The 22,944-nt window shown below is 42.0% G+C and overlaps 1 protein-coding gene across 12 annotated transcripts in view; it reads right to left on the bottom strand.

Moving 5' to 3' along the window:
• Positions 1–22,944, bottom strand: part of FGGY (FGGY carbohydrate kinase domain containing) — a 411,751-nt gene that overhangs the window by 381,114 nt on the left and 7,693 nt on the right. For 8 of the 12 annotated variants that reach the window (XR_013757719.1, XR_013757720.1, XM_079103856.1 and 5 more), the window contains exons 1-2: positions 16,319–16,458; positions 11,622–11,833 (exon numbers count right to left, since the gene is read on the bottom strand). Coding sequence is in view for 9 of the 12 variants with exons in the window: in XM_079103856.1 (XP_078959982.1) it covers positions 11,622–11,822 (201 nt within the window). In the remaining 3 variants the exon portion in view is untranslated. Of the gene's footprint in view, positions 1–11,621; positions 11,834–16,318; positions 16,459–20,528; positions 20,709–22,944 lie in introns of those variants that run through there. The other 4 variants (XM_079103862.1, XM_079103861.1, XM_079103863.1 and 1 more) reach the window with 4 other exon arrangements.

The raw sequence follows: 22,944 nt of genomic DNA, 5'->3' as shown, positions 1-22,944 counted from the left end.
GGTAACGAGCAGAAATAAGAAGGGTTTGGAGGAAGAGGCCAAAATAAGTCTTCAATGATATATGCAGAGCATAACAGGGGATTTGGGTAAGTCTTCAGAAGTAAAGGAAACTAGGAAATTAGTATCAGATGAAAATGAGAATTCCACTAGAAACTGGAATAAAGGCTTTCTTTGTTATACTCTTACAAAAAAAATTCAGATGAACTGTGTCCATGCCCTAGAGCTTTTTGGAAGATCAAATTTAAAAGTGATGGACTTAGGGTGACAAAAGAACTTCTTTAGAACTTCTTTAGATGTTCTTTTTGTTTTTTCGAAATATAGAAGGATCTGTGTGGATGTTTTTGGCTCTTTTCAGCATAATTTATAGTAAAGGGAAGGAGAATGGAAAGATTTGGGAAATTTTTAGCCTTGCTAGGGAAAGAGCAACTTAAAAGCCTGTAAGGGTGTGAGTGACTGCTTGCTCAAGAGATTAGATTAGCAAAGTAGTCAAGATAATATAGGAGAGAGGTCCTAAAGGCCTCTCAGAAATCTAAGGCCAAACTCCCATAATAACCCCAGAGATCAAGAAGGGGCATAACTGTTTCAGAGACCAAGCTGAGGGCATTCTCCATGGACTCAGTGCCCAGGACTGCGTTGGGATTCTACTTCTTGCTTTGTGTGGACAAAGTGTTTCCCAGTGGTTGCAACTGACACTTGGCAGGCCCAGGTACCACTCCTGCTAGTGGCAGACCTTGGTGGTGTGCACATGGTACGCAGGGTTCAAGAGTTACAGAATCATGGTGGTTTCCACCAACATTTTAAAGGAAAACCAGGGAAGCCAGGCAGAAGTCTGCCACACAATCAGATCTCCTGCAGAGACTCTACTGGGAAAAAGCCTAGTGGAGCCAGGGAAGTGCAGCCTCAACTGTAAGGTAGAACAGCCAGCAGTGCATAATGTCTGCTGGGGAAGCTGCAGACAGCAGACAGAGACACCCAGAGAGAGTAACCATGTGACCTGCAACCAAAATTCTTGGGAAGGGGGAGTCCAGAAGCTATGGGGTCCCACCCCTTATCATAGCAGGGATGTGATGCAAGACTTGAGTTTTAAGACTGAATGTCTGCCTTTCTGGGTTTAGGTCCTGCTGTGGGTCAGTTATGCCTTTGTACTTCTTTATTTTTCCCTTTCAGAACAGGAATGTTTACCCTATGTCTGTCCCACCATTGTAACTTGGAAGAATGGTGATTTGTTTTCTGATTTCATAGGGGCTCACGGCTGAGAAAGTTTGTCTCGAGTCTCAGACAAGACTTTGGGCTTGAACTTTTGAGTGATACTGTAATGAGTTAAGATTTTGGGACAACTGAGGATAGAATGATTATATTTTGCACTGTGAGAAGAACATTAACCTTTGGGGTCAGGGGCAGAATGTCATGGTTTGGATGTGATTTTTCCTCAAGGTTTTTTCATGTATTGAAAACTGGGTCACCAGTATGGTAATGTGAGAGGTGATGGAAAACTTACCAGGTGGAGACTAGTAGGAGGTCACTGGGGATGCTTTTCCCAAGGCACAGGTGCATTTTATTTATTTATTTATTTATTTATTTATTTATTTATTTATTCATTTATTTGTTTGTTTGTTTGTTTGTGGACTGCACTTAGTTCTCACAAGAGTGTTGTTGTAAAAAGAACAAGTCTGTCCCCTCCCTGTGCTTTTGGGTTTCCTATCTTTCCATGAGTTCTCTCCCTCCCACATGTGCTCCCACCACTGCTATCTGTCATGAGGCCTTTGCCAGAGCCAAGCAGAGGCCAGCACCATGCCCTTGAACTTCCAGAACTGTGAGTTAAACAAACCTTTTTTTTTCTTGATGCATTACTTGGCCTCAGGCATTTTATTATAGTGTTGGGAAACATGCTAATACACTCTCAAATAAGCTGGGATCAAACCAAATGTCCATCATAGTTTAACAAAAAGTTAAATAAAGTATGGTATTTCCATACAATGAAATACTACTCATCATGAAAAAGGTAGTAATTACTGATATGGCAACAACATGGGTGAACCTTAAAACCAGGAGAAGTGAAAAGAGCCAGACACAAAATAATACCTATTGTATGATTCTACTTATGTGGAATTTCTAAAGAGAACAACTATAATGACAGAAAGCTGAAAAATATTTACCTTCAACTAGAGCTGAGAATTGACACTAAAAAGGCACAAATGAACTTCTTCAGAAGAATAAAAGTTTTAAAATTGGATTATGGTCATGATTGTACAACTAAGCAAATTTACTAAGATGATTGAATTATACATTTATAATGAATGTGTTTCATGATATATAAATTATAAAGCTGTTAAATATTTAAAATAAAAATTTAAGCCATAAAAGACAAAATGGAAAGATATCCATAATCTGTTAATCAGGCAAAAATTTTTTAAAAATTGTTAATGGTGTTTGAGGGTAGAACTGCAGTTAGAGGAGAGATTTTTTCACTTTGTGTAATTTTTACAGTTGTAGAATATCTACTGATTAATTATATTTTAAATTTTTTCTATGGTTTTCTTTGTTGAAAAAAACATGAGCAAACATAACCTTGAACATTTTCCACTAACTTAAAATAGGACAATAACATTTTCTATCCCATAAAAGTCTACCCCAAAATACTAAAATGACTGCCCCCATTTGGTGAAATTCATCTTAAAAAGTACAATTCTTTTTCCTGTTTGGGAAAAACAGACTTGTAATTTTGGATTCTATTTCTTACTATTTAATATGTTCCTCAAATAAGAGCTACACACAATTGTTGGAAATTTCCAACCAAAAAAAACATTGTTTTTTCAAATCATATTATAAATAAATATTAACCTGCTATCATATGTTGAGCATCTCCTATGTGCAATATTTATATAACCCATCTTACTTAATCCTTACAAAACCTGCTAAAAGACACATTTAGTATTTGCATTTTATAAAGGGGAAGGGTGAGCTAGTGGGCACAGAGAAGTTAAGCACACAGCTAGCAGACAATCATGCTAGAATTCAAACTCAGATCCTGTGTTCCGTTATATCATACCATTCACCTTTATTATCAAAGAATTTCCTTGCCCAAGGGACGCACCTAAGGAGAGAGCCTGTTCTCTTTAGGAAATACATTTGCTAGTGATCCTTCTGTGGTCACTGACAACACCTTTGCCCTACAGCACCAAACCTATTCCGTGATAGCAGCATGGCCTCATGACAATGAGTCACAAAACAGGATTCAATCCTAGCTCTGCCACCCTGGTTCTGTGGCTCAAGGCAGGATATAGTACAAAATTCCAGACATTCCAGCTGTTCCTTGCCTTGCTGTTTAGATCTCCATAGCATTTACAGACGTGGCTTCCTCTGCCTGAAATGTCCCTCCAACCTGGCTTGGAAATCAGTGGATGGCAGTTAAGACCAATGGCACTGAGGACAGACTCCTGAGTAGCTATACCTGATTCAACAAGGTAGCCACCATTACTTCCCCAGCCTTACACTAACTTTACCTTAAAGCCTGGCTCTGCTACTTAGCAATATGACTCCAGAAAGGCACACAACTGTTTCCTTGGTTGCAGAAAGCTATTGCCTATATCTGCATCTCCCAATGATGTTACAAGAATTCAGCAAAATACACTGTGATTAGCTCAACATCTGGCACTCAGTGCACAATAAACAGCAGCTTTTATTAGGGTAATCTGGCTGCCTCCAATCCTGGTTGAACATGTGGGACATTAATCAGTCTCTGAGCCAGCCCTAACTTCTACTTGCTGCGTGGCCCTTTTAGCCCCGGTGCCCATGGAGTGCACATTTGCTATGGTTAAGCCTGTTGTGCACAGGTCTGCAGTGAGTCAAAAGAAGAACTGGTAAGAAAATGTAGATGACTCAACACAACTCCAAATCTTTGACAGCACTGGAATAGAAACAGACACAATAGGTGGTGTTCAAAGAGCTACCTGGTCCCAGCTCCACCACTCCTGCTCTGATCTCATTGCCTTTCTGACACTGCTTCCTAAGGGTAGGAGGCACAACCCAGGTGAGGGTCACAGGATTCAAGCAATGTGCATCCTGTACAACTTGGTAGGAAATGTACAGCATAGAAAAATCACTCAGGGTCTTCTTGTGTGCGTAGAATATTTTTATGTACAAAGTACAGCATGCTATGTGTCAGTAAGCACATATAAAAGCAATAGGCAAGGAGAACAGCATTAGAATATTGCATGGACCCAGATCTGAGAGTTTACGCTGGGAGTAACCCTCCAGTAGCATGGAGAAAAATGTTTTCTTCTATCTATTTTATGAATGCCCTGTGAAGACCTATGGAGTTCTACATCGAAATCATGGCTTTTCGGCACAGAGGCTTAATGGTTCCACCTCTAAAACACAGACCATTCACAAGGAAGTAAAAAAAAAATGGCAATAAGAATTTAAACCTGATTTAGCTAGGTAGCCACTATTACTTCCCCAGCCTTACACTAACTTTACAAACTTAATACAAACTTAATAAATCAAAAAACTTATGGAAAATGCCTTACAGTCCTTTTTATCCAGAGCTGAGGGCCACCCCCATACTCCAGCCTTCCTAAACCATCTAAACCATCCCAGAAAGATGGCTGTCAGGGTCACACTACCCAGAAGTTCCCTGGAGCTTGACCCGGTGACCTGAGGATTATTATTTATATTCTTATTAATGGGAAAAGAAAGCAGCTTAGTAAACTCACCCCGTACAACTTGGCATCAAGAGAATGTCCCTGGCTAGAGAGAAAGCACATTGCTCTTCTAAAGAATTTCCAGAGAAGGAGATTTCTGCAGACTCATTTGGTAACCTGGTCCATGTTGAACAACTGTCAACTCATAGCTCTGGGGCAGCGAACAAATATTTGGGGAAAGGATTATGCATCTCTTTGTTCTCTCTGTGGGAACTGGTTCAATCATTCATGTGTTTTAAATCAGCAAGCTCTGCCATATTGGGTGGGGAGATGGTATGTCTTAGAAAACCTTCCACACTGAGAACCAGAGGGTCACGTGCATACCTGGTTTTATCTTTAGCTCTATTTAGAGTAAGGTTCAAATCCTAGAGCCTCTCAGACAGAATCCAGCTTGCAACACAAGTCTGCATGGCTGGTACTGTACTCCTTTAAACATGGATTTGAATGCCTTTGTCAGCTTCAGGGCTTGGCATGGAGTTACACAATCCCCATTCCCTCAGTTTCATCCTTCCTTGTTGCCTACACACTTCAACCCACACTTAGTCAGTCCTCAGAAAATACAATCGAGCCGCTTCTAAGGCCACGCTGTGCTCTCTTCTAGGTATCTGGTAAACAATGGAGAGAAAAACATTTTTTAAAAATCCTTGGTCTTTTGGATATCACATTTCAGTGAGGATAGACAATAACCAATAGATCAACTAACCTATGTAGTGCAGCTATAATATACAGAAAGTGTATATTGGATCATGAGTGCCAGAGAGGGAAAGTGGTCACTTAGAATATGAGATTTGAGGAAGACTTTGAAGGAGCCAGGAGAAGACCTTGTGGATCCTGGGGAGGAATGAGCCTGGCAGGGGAAAAGCTACTGCAAAGGCCCTGAGGTGGGAACAGCGAGGAGGACTAACACAGCTTATGCAGGGTACATGTTCCGTGGAAGTCTGTGGTGGCAATCAACTGTGCAAAACCTACTCTAGGGACTGGAGAAATGCATAAACCCAGTCCTGACCTGATACCTACCCAGCATCCTACCTTAGGTACGGTGCTGTCCCTGGATGGTAAGGCAAGGAACCAGAGGCCAAAGCCTTCCATTTATGTCAGCAACCCCAATGTTCTTCCAAGAATTGAAACTCTGATGTTGCCTCGATGCCTTCTTCACTTCACCAAGTCCCAGGAGACCTTCCTTCCAGAGTCTCTCAGGGTCACCTTTCCTGTGTCCCTCTGCCAGCACTGTAGTTCAGGTGTGCTGGTGGAAGGCAGGGAGAGTGTACAGACAGGGGTGATCAGTGTGGAGGTCTAAGGCTGAAGGGTGTGGCTGGAGCCCAGACAGAGAGAAGAAGTACGAGGAGATGAGCAGGACAGCAGGTCAGGGCCAGACCAGAAGCACCCTGCAGGCAGGTCCCAGATTCTACTTCTATCCAGACATGAATGTGAAGCCCTCAAGGCAGTGCACAAGAGCAACATGATCAATTTAGCACTCAAGAAAAAAAATCATTCCAGTCGCCAAGAAAAGATCAGAGAAGGGAAGAGCAAATACAAGGACATCAGCTGGCTTAAAATAGTTCAGGCAAAAGATAAAGGTCTATGGTGCTGGTGGTGAAAAAAATGCATGCATTTAACCAGTCTGGGTCCAGGCTTGTCACATGCTATCTGGGTGACCTTGGGAGAATCACTTAACCATCTGGCCCTCAATTTTAATTCTCACCTATAAAAGGGAAATAATAACCCCTTCCCTACTTAATTCGTAAAGATGGTCAAATATAGTCAAATATGAAGGTGCTACGTAAACTTTAATAGTTCTATGAATGTAAGAAGTTAACATTATTGCTCAGTCCCATATGGATACCTCTCTCTTTGGCCCTCTTCCTCCCACAACCTCTTCTCATGTAGCAGGTACCAACCCAGAACGAATGTTACCTCGTTCACTTCATAAGTGTTTTTGTTTTTGTTTGCTTTCCATGCAGATAAAAGCTATTTCAACTTTAATAGGAGAAGAGAACTTTTTGTATTCTTTTCCCTATAGGTACCAGGGCTTAAGAAGTATTAAGTACGTAGTCGGTGCTCAAAAAATGTTTGCAGATTAAATAAAAGAAGGACGCTTGACAAATGTCTGTCAGCTAAAGGATTCTTCCAGTTTATCTTTTCCTTCTTCCTAATGGAAATTCAGACCTAATCATACACTAAATTCGCAATGTTACCTGCCTTATTGGAATGATTAAGATTTGTGGTTCTAAAAAATCAGATCTTTTTTTTTTTTTGATTCATTGTACACAAATAGGGTACAACTTTCATTTCTCTGTACACAAAGTGTACTATACATATGGTAATGATGTTGATCTCATTCCATTATCTTTCCTTCCCCCTGCCCCCTCCCCACCCATCATTTTCCTCTACACAATCCATCCTTCCTGCATTCTTCCCTTTCCCCTTGCAACCCTTATCCACTTATCAAAGAAATCATTCAGCCTTTGGTTTTGGGAGATTAGCTTATTTCACTTAGCCTAATATTCTCCAACTCCATCCATTTATCTCCAAATGCCAAAATTTTATTTTTCTTTATGGCTAAATAATATCCCATTGTATATATATATACTACAATTTCTTTATCCATTCATCTATTGAAGAGCATCTAGGTTGGTTCCCCAATCTGGTTATTGTGAATTGAGCTGCTATAAACATTGATGTGGCTGTGTCACTATAGTATGCTGATTTTAAGTCCTTTGGGTATAAGCTAAGGAGTAGGGTAGCTGGGTCAAATGGTGGCTTCATTCTGAGATTTTTAAGGAATCTCCATAATGCTTTCCAGAGTGTCTGCACCAAATTTGCAACTCCACCAGCAATGTATGAGTGTACCTTTTTCCCCCACATCCACGTCAATACCTATTGTTGCTTGTATTCTTGATAACAGAGATTCTAATTGGGGTGAAATCTTAGGGTAGTTTTGATTTGCATTTCTCTTATTACTAGAGATGTTGAACATTTTTTCATATATCTGTTGATTGCTTGTAGATCTTCTGTGAAGTGTCTGTTCATTTCCTTAGCCCATTTATTGATTGGGTTATTTGTATTCTTGGTGTAAAGTCTTTTGATTTCTTTATAAATTCTGAAGATTAGTGCTTTTCCTGAAGTGCATGTGCCAAAGATTTTCTCCCTCTCTGTAGGTTCTTTCTTCACGTTGTTGATTGTTTCCTTTGCTGAGAAAAAGATTTTAGTTTGAATCTATCCCATTTGTTGATTCCTACTTTTACTTCTTGTGCTTTGGGAGTATTATTAAGCAAGTCTGGTCCTAAGTCAACATGAAGATTTGGGCCAACTTTTTCTTCTATTTGGTGCAGGGTCTCTGGTGTAATTCTTAGGTCCTTGATCCATTTTTAAGTTGAGTTTTGTGCAGGGTGAGAGATAGGGGTTTAATTTCATTTTACTGCATATCGATTTCCTGTTTTCCCAGCACCATTTGTTGAAAAGGCTATCTTCTCTCCCTTGTATGTTTTTGGCACCTTTGTCTAGTATGAGATAAGTGTATTTATGTGGGTTTGTCTCTGTGTCCTCTATTCTGTACCATTGGTCTACCTGTCTAATTTGGTGCCAATGCCATGCTGTTTTTATTATTATTGCTCTGTAGTCTAGTTTAAGGTCTGGTATTGTGATACCTCCTGCTTTGCTCTTCCTGCTAAGGATTGCTTTGTCTATTCTGGGTTTCCTATTCTTCCAAATGAATTTCATGATTGCTTTCTCTATTTCTATGAGGAATGTCATTGGAATTTTAAATGGAATTTCATTGAATTTGCATAGCTCTTTTGGTAGTATGGCCATTTTGACAATATTAATTCTGCCTATCCAAGAACATGGGAGATCTTCCCATCTGCTAAGGTGTTCTTTAATTTCTTTCTTTAATATTCTATAGTTTTCATGGTAGAGGTCTTTCACCTCTTTTGTTAGATTGATTCCCAAGTATTATATATTTTTTTGAGGCTATTGTGAATAGGGTAGTTTTCCTAATTTCTTTTTCAGAGAATTCATCACTTATGAATAGAAATACATTAGATTTATGAGTGTTGATTTTATATCCTGCTACTTTGCTGAATTCATTTATGAGTTCTAGAAGTTTTCTGGTGGAATTTTTTGGATCCTCTAAATATAGAATCATGTCATCGGCAAATAGTGATAGTTTGAGTTCTTCTTTTCCTATTCATATCCATTTAATTTCTTTGGTCTGTCTAATTGCTCTGGCTAGTTTCAAGGACAATGTTTAATCAGGGACAAATGCATATCCTCTAGGACTTGTGTGTTTCCACAGAATTTTTTGTGTTAGATATGGGCCCACATCTAACCTGCCAACTTTAGGGGCACACATCTCATGCATGAGCACACAGCCAGGAAAAGGCAATGCAGTTCAGCATGGCTGTACATCAGTGCCTGGTGCCCTACTCTGCAGCAAGTCCCGCATGTTTCAAGTTGCCCCACGTAATTCCCAGGCATGCGCCACGTAAGGAGATGTGACTGGAGAGAGGGACAAGGCGCAGAGCACAGCCAGCAGTAATGGCTAGAGCAGCACCCCCGTGCTTGCTCTCATTCTTTAGAGAACTCTGATGGCTACTGAATCTCTTCAAAGCCCTTTTATTTGTCATCTTTAAGACAAGAATAAAAGCTACCTCAAAAGATACTTATAAGGATAAAATGAAGTGATGGATATAAAGGACCCTGTGTAGTATCTGGAACATAATTAATGAGTGACAATTGTAGGCTGTCATTATTCTCATCATCATAGTATTATTATTATTTTTATTATTATTTCAACTGAGGGAGAAAATCACCTCTCACAATGTGAACAAACTAGGGAACAGGAAGTAAATAACTGCCCTCAACTTGCTGGAGTTCAAGAGAAGACAGGCCAGGATGTGCTGGGCCACCCTTTGCCCTAAGGCAGTGCTTACATAGAAGGAGCCCCAAATAGAGGGTAATGGGTGAATATTCTCACCCGTGTCTCCCCATGGACTTCTGACTACTCAGGATTTTATCTTAGAAAGTTATTCTTTTGTTTTGTTTGTTTGTTCTGGGGATTGAGCCTGGGGTGTTTTACCGCCAAGCTACATAATTCCATTCTCCTCCACAGTCTACTCATTTTTGTTGTTATCGCCATCACCATAGGAAACACAGTGATGGCTTATTTCCAGATACCATTATGGCATTTTTATATGCATGAACTTATTTAATCCTCACAGTAACTCTATGGAGATCTATTACCAATCCCATTTCATAGGTAAGCAAACTGAGGTAACTAACATGAAGTAACTTGTCCAAGATCACAAGCTCACAACTGGGATGTCCATCTGGGCAGTCCGGTCCCAGGATGTATGTCCTGTAGCACACTACTTTCCACCCACCATGATGTCCCCAAATAGATGTGCCATGCTCATCCTGGGGCTCTGGCATCTGGCCACAGATCCATACTCCATGTGAGGGGAATAGCCAAGAATCAAGAGCTTTACTCAGGTTGCTGTGGTGAGATGCATCACGAAGGACAAGTGCCCACAGCACTTATGGGGCTAACGGGATCTAGCTGATGATGAGTCTGTCGCCACTGGGAGATGATTAAAACTCTACCATTAAACCAAGCTGTACTTAGAGTAGACCTTTTGTAAAGGAGCTCTTCATCAGGGGATTATATTTTCTTCTTGATGATTTCCTTAATGGCAAGGAAGGCTATATGTTAGAAGAACAAAGGAGACCCAAGGGCAAAAAGCAGAATACTCTTACCAAGGCCAGGGAGGAGGAGGAGGAGAGAGGAGGACAATTAACCAGGCAGAAGATAAGATGCCCCTCTTCTATTCCTGTATAATGCTCCCTGCTGTCCACCCCCACCTCTCTCTGCCTTCTTCTCCAGGGGCACTAACAGCAGCCCAGAGCTCATGAAAGTTTAAACAGACTGATCAATACGGACAGAATGGTGAATTGTCCATCTGCAAATTACCAAGCACCTCATGAATATTTAAGGAACCTAACTAGGAACAAGGATAAGAAGGAATCCAGGACTTTATTTTTCATCTGGGAAAAAAAAAAAAAAAAAGATAAAAGGACATCTGATATTCCTGATTACTAGAATACAAAGGCAAACCAATAAGTGAAACTTTAAATGTGAACAAGTGCTGTCTCGCATCAATTCCTTAGCCAAGCCAGCATGCTAAATATAACCCAAGGCCACTCAAGAAGAACATCTGTCTAGCACATATTAGATTTGCTCTGGTTTGACCCAACCTCCTTGCCTTCTCAGGACACACCATGTTTTCATGACACCATGACTTGCACATGCTATTCCCTCTAAACCACATGCAGTTCCCCACACTTGTCCCCTGCACTTGGAAGGCAGGAGAGTCCATTGTTAATAAGAGCACAGCCTTCTTAGATTCCTGTCTTGTTTCTGCTTGTTACCAAATACATGAACTTAGGTACGTTACCTAACTTTCTGTATCTCCATTTCTTCTTTAATGAAAATAAAACGGGGATGGTATAGTACAAGCGAAACTTTAAGTTCAGGAGTGTCACGAGGGTTCAACCTCACAATGCACGTTGACACATTTTACACACAATAAAGGCACAGAAGAGATCAGCTATGATCCTAGCTGTGGCTTCTTCCACATCTGGTCACATCTCGCGCTTCCTCACCCTCTACTCTCTTGCCAGAGTCCCCTCAGGGTTAGCGCCAGCCACAGTTACTTGGCTCCTGACATGGATCACGTCATATTTCAGCTGTGTATCAGTCTGTACCACTACACTGTGAGCTCCTGGGAGGCAAGGCCTACGTGGCGCTCAGCTCTGCATTTCTAGTTACCCCAACATAGTCCACCACATCCCATGGACATGAGGTAAACGTTCAGCCATGGGAGCGGGTGCTAGGAGGGGACGCCACATCTTTACCCATACCTTTGTGACAACACAACACGCAGCCCAGATGTCCGCAGAGGATTGCTCATGGTGGTTGAACTGAGGCTCCCACTTCTTAATTGGTTGGTCTGCAAAGGCCAAAAGGACCCCTCTCTGGTCCACAAGAGCCGCACGGACACTGCCTGTTCCAACATCCACACCCACGTAGTAGCTGCGTGGCTCCTGTTCTCCAGACATCATGCTCCCTCCACCTGCGGTGAGCAAACGCAAACACGACATGAGGACCAGTGGATCTGCAAAGACCCCTGCCGAATGTCTTGATGGTGGACATGAAAGGGACTGTAGCTATCTAAGCGGTGGCCATTAATGATTTACTTGTCCAACAAAAGTTTCTATACACACAAAGCTAGAACAAGTGAGACACAGCCTTGGATGAGGCATTTCAATTCATTGAAAGGAATCACATGAAGCATTTAGCTACCTAACTAATCAAAGTGGTGACGAGTGTGATAACAGCAAATAGAGAGTATAGGAGAACTCAAAATCTGGGAGCAGTAGAGCACTATGACTCTAGAAGGGGAGTGTATTTAAATCTCTGTTGAACAGGTGAACGAGGTGAGACTCCATGAGGTAAGTTACTTTTTGCTTCATGCTGGGTCCATGCACTCATAAATAGTAAATGTCCATTATTGTAACAATAAAATATTACACTGATGAGAAAACAGGTCTCTGAGAAGTGAAGGAATTTACTCAACCTTACTCGTGGACTTAAAGTCCCACATCTGTGCAATTCCATGTTTAAGGCTCTTTCCTTTCTTTCTTAACAGCTTGCAGTATCAGTTTGCAGAAGAGGCAAATATATTGCAGCCATGTCGTGAAGTGACTAGGAATTGGGAAGCAGCCCCAGGGGAGACAGGATCAGGAATTTGTTAGACAATCTGTTTTCCTTACAGACCCCTGATGAGTTACAAGGAAATCTGACCAGAAAACGCACAGGAATTCCTTGGCCCTGGTGGCTGTTCTAGTTCCCATTGGTCAGATTAGCCTGTGATACACAGAAATCTCAAAGGGCCTTTCATTTCCAGACTGGCCTTTCACAGAGCACAGCCAGCTCCCGAGATGACCGGCCAGGACACATGCTGCAGCTCCCCAGGTGAGCTTGGTGTGGGAGTCCAATTTTAACCTGTGCAGCATGCTATGCCCTTCAACTTCAGAAAGATAATGTTTCCTTGGCCAAGACACTCATGGGGATTCTAAAACAAAGGCAGTTAGCAGATGTTCAGTTACTGCTTCCTGGATATTTATCCCAACTTTACAAAAAGAAAAAAACCAACTTCGTTAATAGTGATTGCTTCTGACTTAGTTACAATCATTCCCCAACTGTGCTTCTCCTCCTTTTGGCTCTGGCTCCAGGCAGATGAAGATGGGGCGCTGCAGTCCTCATGTCTGCGACCCCTCCACCTGAGCTTCAGACAGCGAACTGGGCCCTGGTCGGTGTGCTCTCATCTCCCCTCCCTCACTTTCATCCCTTGGAGGGTCCATGTGACCGACCACGAGCACAGTTGTCAAACCATTCCTTCCTTCCTTCATGCAACAGCATGTCTTTTCTTTAAGTCATTACTTGATGAAAACTTAAATAGAGGAGATCAAAGCAGAGCTGCTCAGTTTGAAGCAGAGATCACCCTGCCTCACTCTCCACCCCTCCTGCCAGTGGTCCCTCTCTCAGGACAACAGAACACCATCAGCTTTGGGCTGTGACACAGCCTGAGTGTGACGTGACTGCACTCTAGGAGCTTCCTCCCGCTACGGCCAACATGGTCTGCCCCTTCTCCCTCCAAACTCCATGCACCCTCACAACCCCCGGGGGACAGAGTGCTCCACACTGCTGTGTCTCTCCTCTTCCCTAATTCCTTCCTCTCCTATCTGTCTGGTGACCAAGGCCTCACACTGGAAGACCCAGCCCAGTCATCCCCTCTCTGGGGAGGACGTCCTTGCCTTTCCCCGTGATTTACACACATATGAAGCATGCCATGCAGTGCTGTGCCCCCACTTTCTTTTAAAACTTGCCACTCTGAATGGCAATTTGTTGTTGTTGTTTCTGGGTCTGTCGCCCTTACTGGTCTAAACCTGGAAAAAAAAAAAAAAAATGAACTTATTGATTTCTACATCCCTAGCTCCTTGTTCAGTGTCTGGCATATAATTGGTTTTCAATAATTACTTACTGAATAACTGAATCAGTGAATCAATGAAAAACAAGGATGAGGAGGGTCATGTTTTAATAGCTTGAATTCCTAAGTTCGTGTTTATATATCATCTGTCACTTAAGAATAGGGACAAGATCTAAGAAACATGTTGACTGATTTCATTGTTGTGCACACATCATAGTGTACTTAACCAAACCTAGATGGCATAGCCTGCCATACGCCCAGGCTGAGTGGCATACCACTGTCCTGCATGCAGCCTTTCACTGCCCAAAACACTACTATGCAGCACATGACTGTGTACACTACTGCGCTTTTTTTGTTCGAATTTTTCTATGCCTCGGTCATCTAATTAACCAATATTTCTTTAATGCTTACAACTACATTTTATTAATTCTAAACTACTAATTTTTTCTCATTTAGCTTCTATGAAATCAGAGTGAATCCTGTAACCAAGAGTATCTTACAATCAATTGGTAGCTTTTCCTTTGTGGTATATGAAACAGTGCAGCTTGGAATCAGTGACTTCTGAGGCTTTAAGAATTAAGTCTTTCGCCAGGCACCGGGCACCCTGCTAAAGGTAGTCACTGACAAAACTGGAAGGCTGTGTTGGCTCAGAGCTTCCTCAGTTTCTTTATCTGCAAACAGGAAGAGGACTGACCCAGCTAGCTATTCCACCTCCCCTCTACCAACTACATACTCCTCCTTACTTTACTCAGGATTCCCCCTCCTGACTTCCCACTGTCTCCACTGCATAGGTCCCCAGGGAGTGCTCCTTAATGGATGCTAGCATGCCAACAGCTCTCATGCCCAAGCTCCCAGCCTTTCTCAGTATGCTCTACTGTTTTCTGATCCTCCTGCACTCTTAGGGATCTCTGCTACGCGCCCATGCATACTGTGTCTATGGCTGGCTATCTCAGAACCCACACTGTCCATCTTCAGAGACTGACCCCTCCACAACCCAGGATGCTTCCATTTCCATAATGCACCATCAAGTTACCTCCAGGAAAAGACTCAACCCTACAGGAACAAGGGCATCAGACCCTCCTAGCAGTGTTTCCACAAATCCCTGAGGTCATGTTTTTCTAAGAAAAAAGATCCTAATTAAATCTTTCAGGTTCACCGTTTTCCCCACTGCTATAATTTTAAGTAATCTCTTTGTGATTGTTTCTACACCTGGAACCTGAAAGCAGGGAGGTTCAAGCCCTGGGGCAGCTTCCCTGAAATCCTACCATAAGTTACAAAAACACAGCCAGAGGATTTTCTGCAATGCAGATCCCTTGCTATCCCTGTCTCTGCCCTTTGTTCCTGAGTCACATGCACTGTCTGCTGTGTCCTAGACTCCAAACTATTCAACCAGCACCTCTGCAGAAAGGAAAACATTATTCCCCTTTTTAGTTTGTTCTGAAAAGAAAAGGATTAGGATTCTCAATTGTGACAATCACTTTCACAAATGTGTTCATCACATGCAGGGAACCCAATCAGGTGGGCAAACCTGTCACCTTTTTATGTGCTAGTGGGATGAGAGCAGTTTGTCCAAAGTCACACAAAGAATAAACAGCGGGACCAGGATCTCAACCGCAGCCTCTGAGGGTAAGTCTGGGACTCCTTCCACAACACCGAGTTAAAACTGAAAATCAAATCCTTTGGTGACTTCTTCAATAACACCACCAATGACAAATACAGCATGAACTCATATCTATTGAACTTTGCTCTGTAAATCACCTGCACAATGTCACGATTTTGATTTGCTCCTTGTGACAATCCTGAGATGGGAGCCCATTTCCAGTTAAGGTAACTGAGGTTTTCAGAGATGGAGCTGGTTAAGGTCACACAGCACAGAGGCAGGGGGCTGGGATTCCAGGCCACTCAATGTGATTCCAAAGCCTTTTCATGAATGGGAATAGTTGGAACTTTGGTTCCATTTCCTTCTTTTTAGGTATAGATGAATACTCTAGAAAGAAAAATGCTGTCAGGGGTAAAGGAAGGTGAGGACAGAAGTAAGGACATGGACTGTGGACAGCCAGGAGAAGTAAAATACTAGAGGAAAATTCAAGCTGTGTTGCACATGCGTCCTGAGACACACCTCACTCCTCAGACGTTCCAAAGGACTCAAATGGCCCTCTTCCCGAGTCCCAGCAGGGGCTGTGCTGACTTTGAGCCCCTATTTATGATCAAAAAACAGCTCTGTATGATAAATATTTAAACAGTTCATTAAATAATGGCCTGTATAAATATTATTAGAAATGTGCCGCAGGAAACCACAGAGTTCACAGCTGACTCTCCATCAAATGTGCAAGCTGACCGAATGCCATGCAAGAAAAGGAAAGAGGAACCTGGAAATCGAGGCTGTTCTTTGCCAAACTGTCTCAGCAATCCTCAGAAGGGGGGTAAACACTACAAATACCCTGCCCAACATCGAACACCTGGGGACCATGCTGCTCTTGTTTCCTTCTTTTTCCCCCTACATAACCTAGTAGCAATTAGATGGTGGTCCAGGATTACAACCTTCCAAAGTGGGTAAGTTCACCTTACCTTCAAGCCTATTTCTTAAAGAGCTACTCCTCTGGAATGGACTTGGTTGGTAACAGTGTCTATAGAAGCAGTGTCCCAGGAATCAGGAGGAATTCAAAACCCTCTTTCAACTTTGACCTTTGTACTCTGCTGGTAACTCATATACCGGAGCCTCACACAATTTATTTATTATTTGGTTATACTGTAATCAGAGGTTTGGAAAGATTGGGAAGATAAAGATAAGCAACAAATAGTCTGCCCACTTCAGGCTCCTTAACTGAAAGGATTTATTACCACTTTATACAAATCTCACTGCTCTAAAATGTTGAGATGGGATGCTCTACCTGCAATACACATGGCAAAAAAAAGCAGCTTGCTTGTAACAGGCAGCGGAGGGTGTGAGGGAAGAATGGAGGAAATTTAGATTGGGCAGAGGGGAATGAGGAGACGGGAGGGGGCAGGAGGTGGAAAAGACGGTAGAAGGTGACAGACGTCATTACCCTATGTACATGTATGATTGCAGGAATGGTGTGACTCTACATTGTGTACAACCAGAGAAATGAAAAGTTGTACCACATTTGTATACAATGAATCGAAATGCATTCTGCTATTATGTACAACTAAATAAAACAAATTAAAAAAAAAAATGAAGCAGCTTGCTAACAGGTACTTTCCCTCTGTCTCCTCTAGTCCTACCCTTCTCCATTCTTCCTCAGACTTTTGGTTTGGGGGAGAGAAGGAAACAACAGTAAAACCATCCCTGAAAGCTGCTAAGAAGCTGAACCCAACCCTAATCTAGACAAGTGGGATAGACGATATTTTACTCATCACTGATGTCTGGCACTCACGACTCACAGAGGACCTGGCCTGCGGCAGATCGAGGGCAAGTTAGAGTCTGAGGAGGAGGAGAGGAGGTGGGAAGGGCAAAGAAAATATAGTGCGGAGAGGGAAAGAAGGAAGGGAGGAATAGGGCGAGGAGGAAAGGAACTAAGTAAGTAGAAGATGGCATAATTCAGAGAATAAGAAACAGAAATCCTTGCTTTGGGGGAAGGGGAAGAAGGGAAGGAAAGAAAAAGGAGAAAGAAAGGAAAAGCAGACATATTTTTTGGTCAACAAATATTTTCCACCAAATTCTTCCTGCCCAGGAAAAGTCCATAAGGCAAAGAAGGAACAGATAATGAAACTGTTAGTTCTCAAAGCCCCAGAAGAAAACCCAGATATCAAACAAAAACAGAACACACCAACAAACTCCCTCCTCTATTCTGAGGGTTGCCCGCTCAAATCTGGAATACTCGCTCACATCTGGAAACCTCTGCTCCCAATGTCAAATCACCTCCTGACACCTCAGTCCTACAACATGTATTACCTGTTCCTGGGTGTGCTTACCACATCTAAGAGCTTGAGTTCCAATACACAAATATTAAGTGTTTTCTCTAAGCCAGGACATTAGGTAAAGGGAGCTAAAACATGTTTGATCTCTGATTTTTTAAGAGTTGACAGGGGATGTTGCTAGGGTCTAAATGTTCCCCAACATTCATGTGCGGATGGTATTGGCGCCTTTGGGAGTTGATTAGGTCATAAGGGAAGAGCTTTTAGGAGTGGTGCTAGCACCTTTATGTAAGAGGCTCAGGAGAGATGCTTGTTCCTTCCACCATGTGTGAACTCAGGGAGAAGTCAGCAACCCAAAAACCAGTCCTCACCAGATACCAAAATTTGCAGAGTCTTGACCTTGGGCTTCCCAGCCTCCAGAACTGAGAGATACAAATACCACCCAGTTCATGATATTCTGTCATAGCAGCCTAAATAGACTAAATGTCAAGATCTAAATTTTGAGTCAGGTGCCGTGGCGCATGCCTGTAATCCCAGCAGCTCAGGAGGCTGAAGCAGGAGGATGGAGAGTTTAAAGCCAACCTCAACAATGGCAAGGCACTAAGAGACTCAGTGAGATCCTGTCTCTAAATAAAATACAAAATAGGGCTGGGGATGTGGCTCAGTGGTGGAGTGCCCCTGAGTTCAATCCCCAGTACCCCCCTCAAAATACATCCGAATTTTAAAAAATCTGAATTTTAAAAATCAAAGGGTGATTCCTTATTTCCAGTATACCTATTTCAAGCCAAGCCTAATGCACCTAGTAAAACTGTCTATGGTGGAGAGCAGCACCATGTTGCCACTAGAAGCACGGCCATCCACATTTTAGGGACCAAGCACCCTGTCCCAGCTCTGCCTTTCTCCACAGAAAGAAGTTAGTCAACGATGGGACCAATTCACTGTTCCAGCAGTTCTGATTCAACCAGGGCTTTTTTTTTTTTTTTTTTGTACTGGGGATTGAACTTAGGGGCACTTCACCTCTGAGCTACATTCCCCATCCATTTTTTTTTTTATTATTTTTTTAAACTTTGAGATAGGATCTCATTAAGTTACTTAGGGCCTACCTAAGTTGCTGAGGCTAGCCTTCATCTTATAATCCTCCTGCTTCAGTCTCCAAAAGTGCTGGAATGACAGGCATGTGCCATCACACCCAGCCTATTTTGGGGGGCTTTGAGGGTCTTTAGGTTTTGTACTGAGCCTATTTTTAAGAATAAACATAATCAGACAAAAGGCAAAGTGTTAAATCAATAAGAACAGTAGAAAAATTGGCTATTTTTTAAACATTTGAAGTTGGATTCCAAAAGAAAAGTCAAAATTCCCCAAATCCCCATTTCTGCCTCATAAAGTGGCAGCCGCAGGGATCAAAACTGAGCCAGCCCTGGATGGGTGGTGATCCAGCCTTGCTTGGTGGCCAAAACTACTACCTTCCAAGAGCCACACCGGCAATACAGAGACAGCAAAACAGAGGAAATACAAAATCAGCTATGACTGTCGTCAAATGCAGAACACAGGTCCTAAGGAAATTATAGATGAAAACCCCTTTCCTCAGAAGAAAGCCCAAACTCTGCAGACAAACATCCCCTTTGAGCTCATTAGAAACTGGATCACTCACTCCTTCTTCCATAAAACTTTCTTTACTCCCTCCCATCTCTTCTGTCCATCCCTTAGATTCCAACAAAAAAACTCCTTGCTTTTCCTGATGTCCACTTCTGTTGCCCTCCCAAGCCCCTCCCTTTGCAGAGAATGGGAGAGGAGAGTCCATGTTTGCAACACCCACAGTGGTATATGTTGTTCTACACAAGAAGAAGCTGAAATACTGACAGGATCAATCTTCACTGATGGTCACAAAGCCCAGAGGAGGAAGAGGCCACATACAAATTTAGGTTTGTCTCAATCACTGTCAAATTCTAACTACCATTGCTGAAATGATCAAGATTTCCACAGTAAACAAGGTGTCTTTATCCTGGACACACTTGGAGTGGTATTTCAAGCCCATTAATCCTGTGAAACCTTCTTCCATGAACATTAGAAATACCTCCCCCATGCTCTGATTACTAAGGATCACCTTATGTCTCAATAAATCCTACATCCGTGGACAGTGAAGCACATGTCATGTAACGCAGTAATAGGGGATTCCTGGATTGTGGAGGAGAAGACTATTAATGTGTAGAATAGTCAAATACCTGTTAAAATCAAATGACCCTAAGGACTCTCTTCCTCCAGAGAGTTCTAGAAGCACTATGGCTTGTGGCTGATGCACCCACCCTCCTCTTTGGAGTAGTCTCCCTCCATGGCAACAAGTCCCACTAGCATAAGAAGGAAGATGGGAGAGCGAGTTCACCCAGATAAGCATCACTGAACCCCAACAGGGTCAATCTATCTTTTCCACATCCAATGGACCTCCTTGAGTTCATCAAAAGCGCAGGTTTGGGGTCTGAAGTTTTCCCAGTTTTCTGTCCAGAAACAGAAAAATGTTAGAAAGGCACAGAGTGGGGCTGATGTCTCCTAATTTCAAACGCAAAGATATTTAATTTTAATCCCTTACATGCCCATTATAAAGTTACATACATAACAGGGAAAATATATGCAAACTTGGTGATTTATTCTTTTATGGACTTCTTTTTAAACTGAATTCTTGACCCTACTTTTGAGTTCTGAATAATTTAAATTATATATGTAGTCTCTCCCCCATTACTTTCCTCTCCAAGAGGCTACTGTTGATTTGCTAACATAATTAACTATGAAATGATTCTTTACAAAACTAACCAGACCTACAAAGCAATGCCATTATCATTAGCATATTGGCTGAAATCCATAGCTTTTCCCAGAAATTCACTCAAATTAAAACAACAGAAGAACTCACCCACCTAAAGTAGACTGCCTCGGATGTAGGCAAATTCAGGAAGGATTCAGGATCCCATCAGATAAAGCCACCAAGTCCGTTCTTCAAGAGATCTTGCAAAACTCCTTCCTCAGAGACAATACCAAGGCAGGTGCATAAGGTCTTTGGTTATTCTTATGTTTTACCTGTTTATAAAACATGACCAGGTGGCTTTAAAGCCCAAGATGAAAGAAAGGGCTTAAGAAGGAGTTATTTGAAGACTAAACATTAGACTTGGGGAACGAAGACAAGACAGCCTGCCATTCCACAAAAGGTTCTATCAAAACTGTCATACACTGAAGTATAAACTTAAAGAACACCAATTGCTACTTCTCAAAGCCCAAAATCTTTATTTGGCCCATGAGGACCTCTAAGCTCTGCTCCTGTCTGCCCACTCTTTACCCCAGCCCCAACCTTCCTCCCCACATCTGCATGCTATATCCCAACCCTACAAAACTGCCAGCACCCTTCAAAGGGAAGTCTGGTGCTTTCTGCCATATTGTTATTTCTCCTGTAATGCAAAGAATACAACCAACAGTTCATAGAAAGCCAAATACAAAGAAAATGTGAATCTTCAGCCTCGCAAATAATGCAGCGACTATAAATCAAAACAATATTCAAATATAATTTTATACTCAACAAATTAGAAAAAATTAAAATTTTAATAGTATCTACTTTGGGTACCCTTAATATGACCCCATGTGTATTATTTTTTAAAAAGGAGAGTGTCTTAGTGATTCTCAAAGTATGGTCTCAGAAAAACAGCATCAATATCACCAGACAACTGGCTAGAAACACAAATTCTCAGGCTACAGTCCAGCTCCAGCAGCTCAGGAGTCTGTGCTTTAAAAGTCCTCCAGGTGATCTGAGAGATGCTAGTTTGAGAATCATGGTATTGTATAAAGACCTAACCGGTAAGACATCAGGAAAAACACACAAAAACCTGCTTACTGCAGTGCCAGGGAAAAGAAATATATGGGGTCTGGAGGGCATTTCACTTCTGCTCTCTGTGCTGTCTGAATTTTCACAATGAGCAGAAACTGTAAGATCTTCCTTGTACTGAGTTCAACAATGCACTGCATCACTTCTATCTTCTCATCTGAATTTTTCTCCCACAGGATCATTCGAACAGCCTTTCCACCTTTATGTGGATGGTCCCTTCAACTGTTTTGAGATGACCCTCATGACCTACTATTGAGGCTTCTTTCCTCTATGCTATTTTTAGTTCCTGTAACTGTTCTCCATGCCACGGCATTTTTCTAAAATAGAAAGAGAGGAAAGGAGTAAGGTGCATTTAACATATTTAACTAGGATATCTTTAATCACCCACATTCCCACATGACACTGTGGAGATGAGGTATGCTAGGTGAATGCGTGTAGTAAGCACATAGTAGGTCTCCTGCTTTTTGCTAATTTGCTGGAGGGCCTCTGGATGCAACATAGGCAGGGACTTGTCAATGGCTCTTCCAGCCCAGCATCACACATGGACATCAAGAACATGTATACTTGAGAGGAGAAGTAAAGGCAGCCTGGGGGTCTACACCCCCTGTTCTTAAAGGAGGGCTTTGAAGGGCTCTTATTCAAGCACTGTATTCTCCCTTAAGCGTTCACTTTAGATTATATAAAGGGAAACTAGAGGGTAGAGGGGGTGGGGGTATGAAAGATGGTGGAATGAGACAGGGGGTGGGAGTATGAAAGATGGTGGAATGAGACAGACACCATTACCCTATGTACATGTATCATTACATGAATGGTATGAATCTACATGGTACACAACCATAGAAAGGAAAAATTGAACCCCATTTGTGTACAAGGAATCAAAATGCAGTCTGTAAAACATAAAAATAAAAGAGTTCAGTAGAACTCTTTAACCAAAAGTACCTTCACATGGATCCAAATGTTTCTTAAATTTACTTAAGTTTCCCATTATTGCTATTGCTTGGGTATCTCAGAATCCTTTCTTAACATCCTCAAATAGTCTATTATTTATATTTTATTCAAAATTCTAGTTGAAGGCTTCTGCTTCTAGCCAAAGTGGAGTTATAGGAACCATTTTTTACCTCCACCAGTTTTTATAAAAAAGGAAAAATATAGGAATAAATGTGTCTCAGACAACTGACCATCAGGCAACCAACAGATAAAAAATAAGAAAAAATAAGAAAAAAGAAATTGAGATAAATCCTGCAATGCTCAGGCTGAATCCCTAGAAAATGTCAGCAGAAGGCAAAGGTAAAATCCAGCAGTCTCCCTACATGGAGGAGATAGAGCTGGAAGTCTATGGAAGACAGAAGGCTAGAGTCTGGGTAGAGTACAAGGAGAGTTGCACAGAGGGAGAATTTAGGAGAACAGCAAAGAGTACCCCTCAAACATTCAGTAGAGCACCGATCACTGTACACAT

Source organism: Sciurus vulgaris (genome assembly GCF_902686455.1).
Source record: "Sciurus vulgaris genome assembly, chromosome: 1".
NCBI lineage: Eukaryota > Metazoa > Chordata > Mammalia > Rodentia > Sciuridae > Sciurus > Sciurus vulgaris.
The sequence above is the reverse complement of the archived record's forward strand: the minus strand, read 5'-3'. Positions and strand labels throughout refer to the sequence as shown.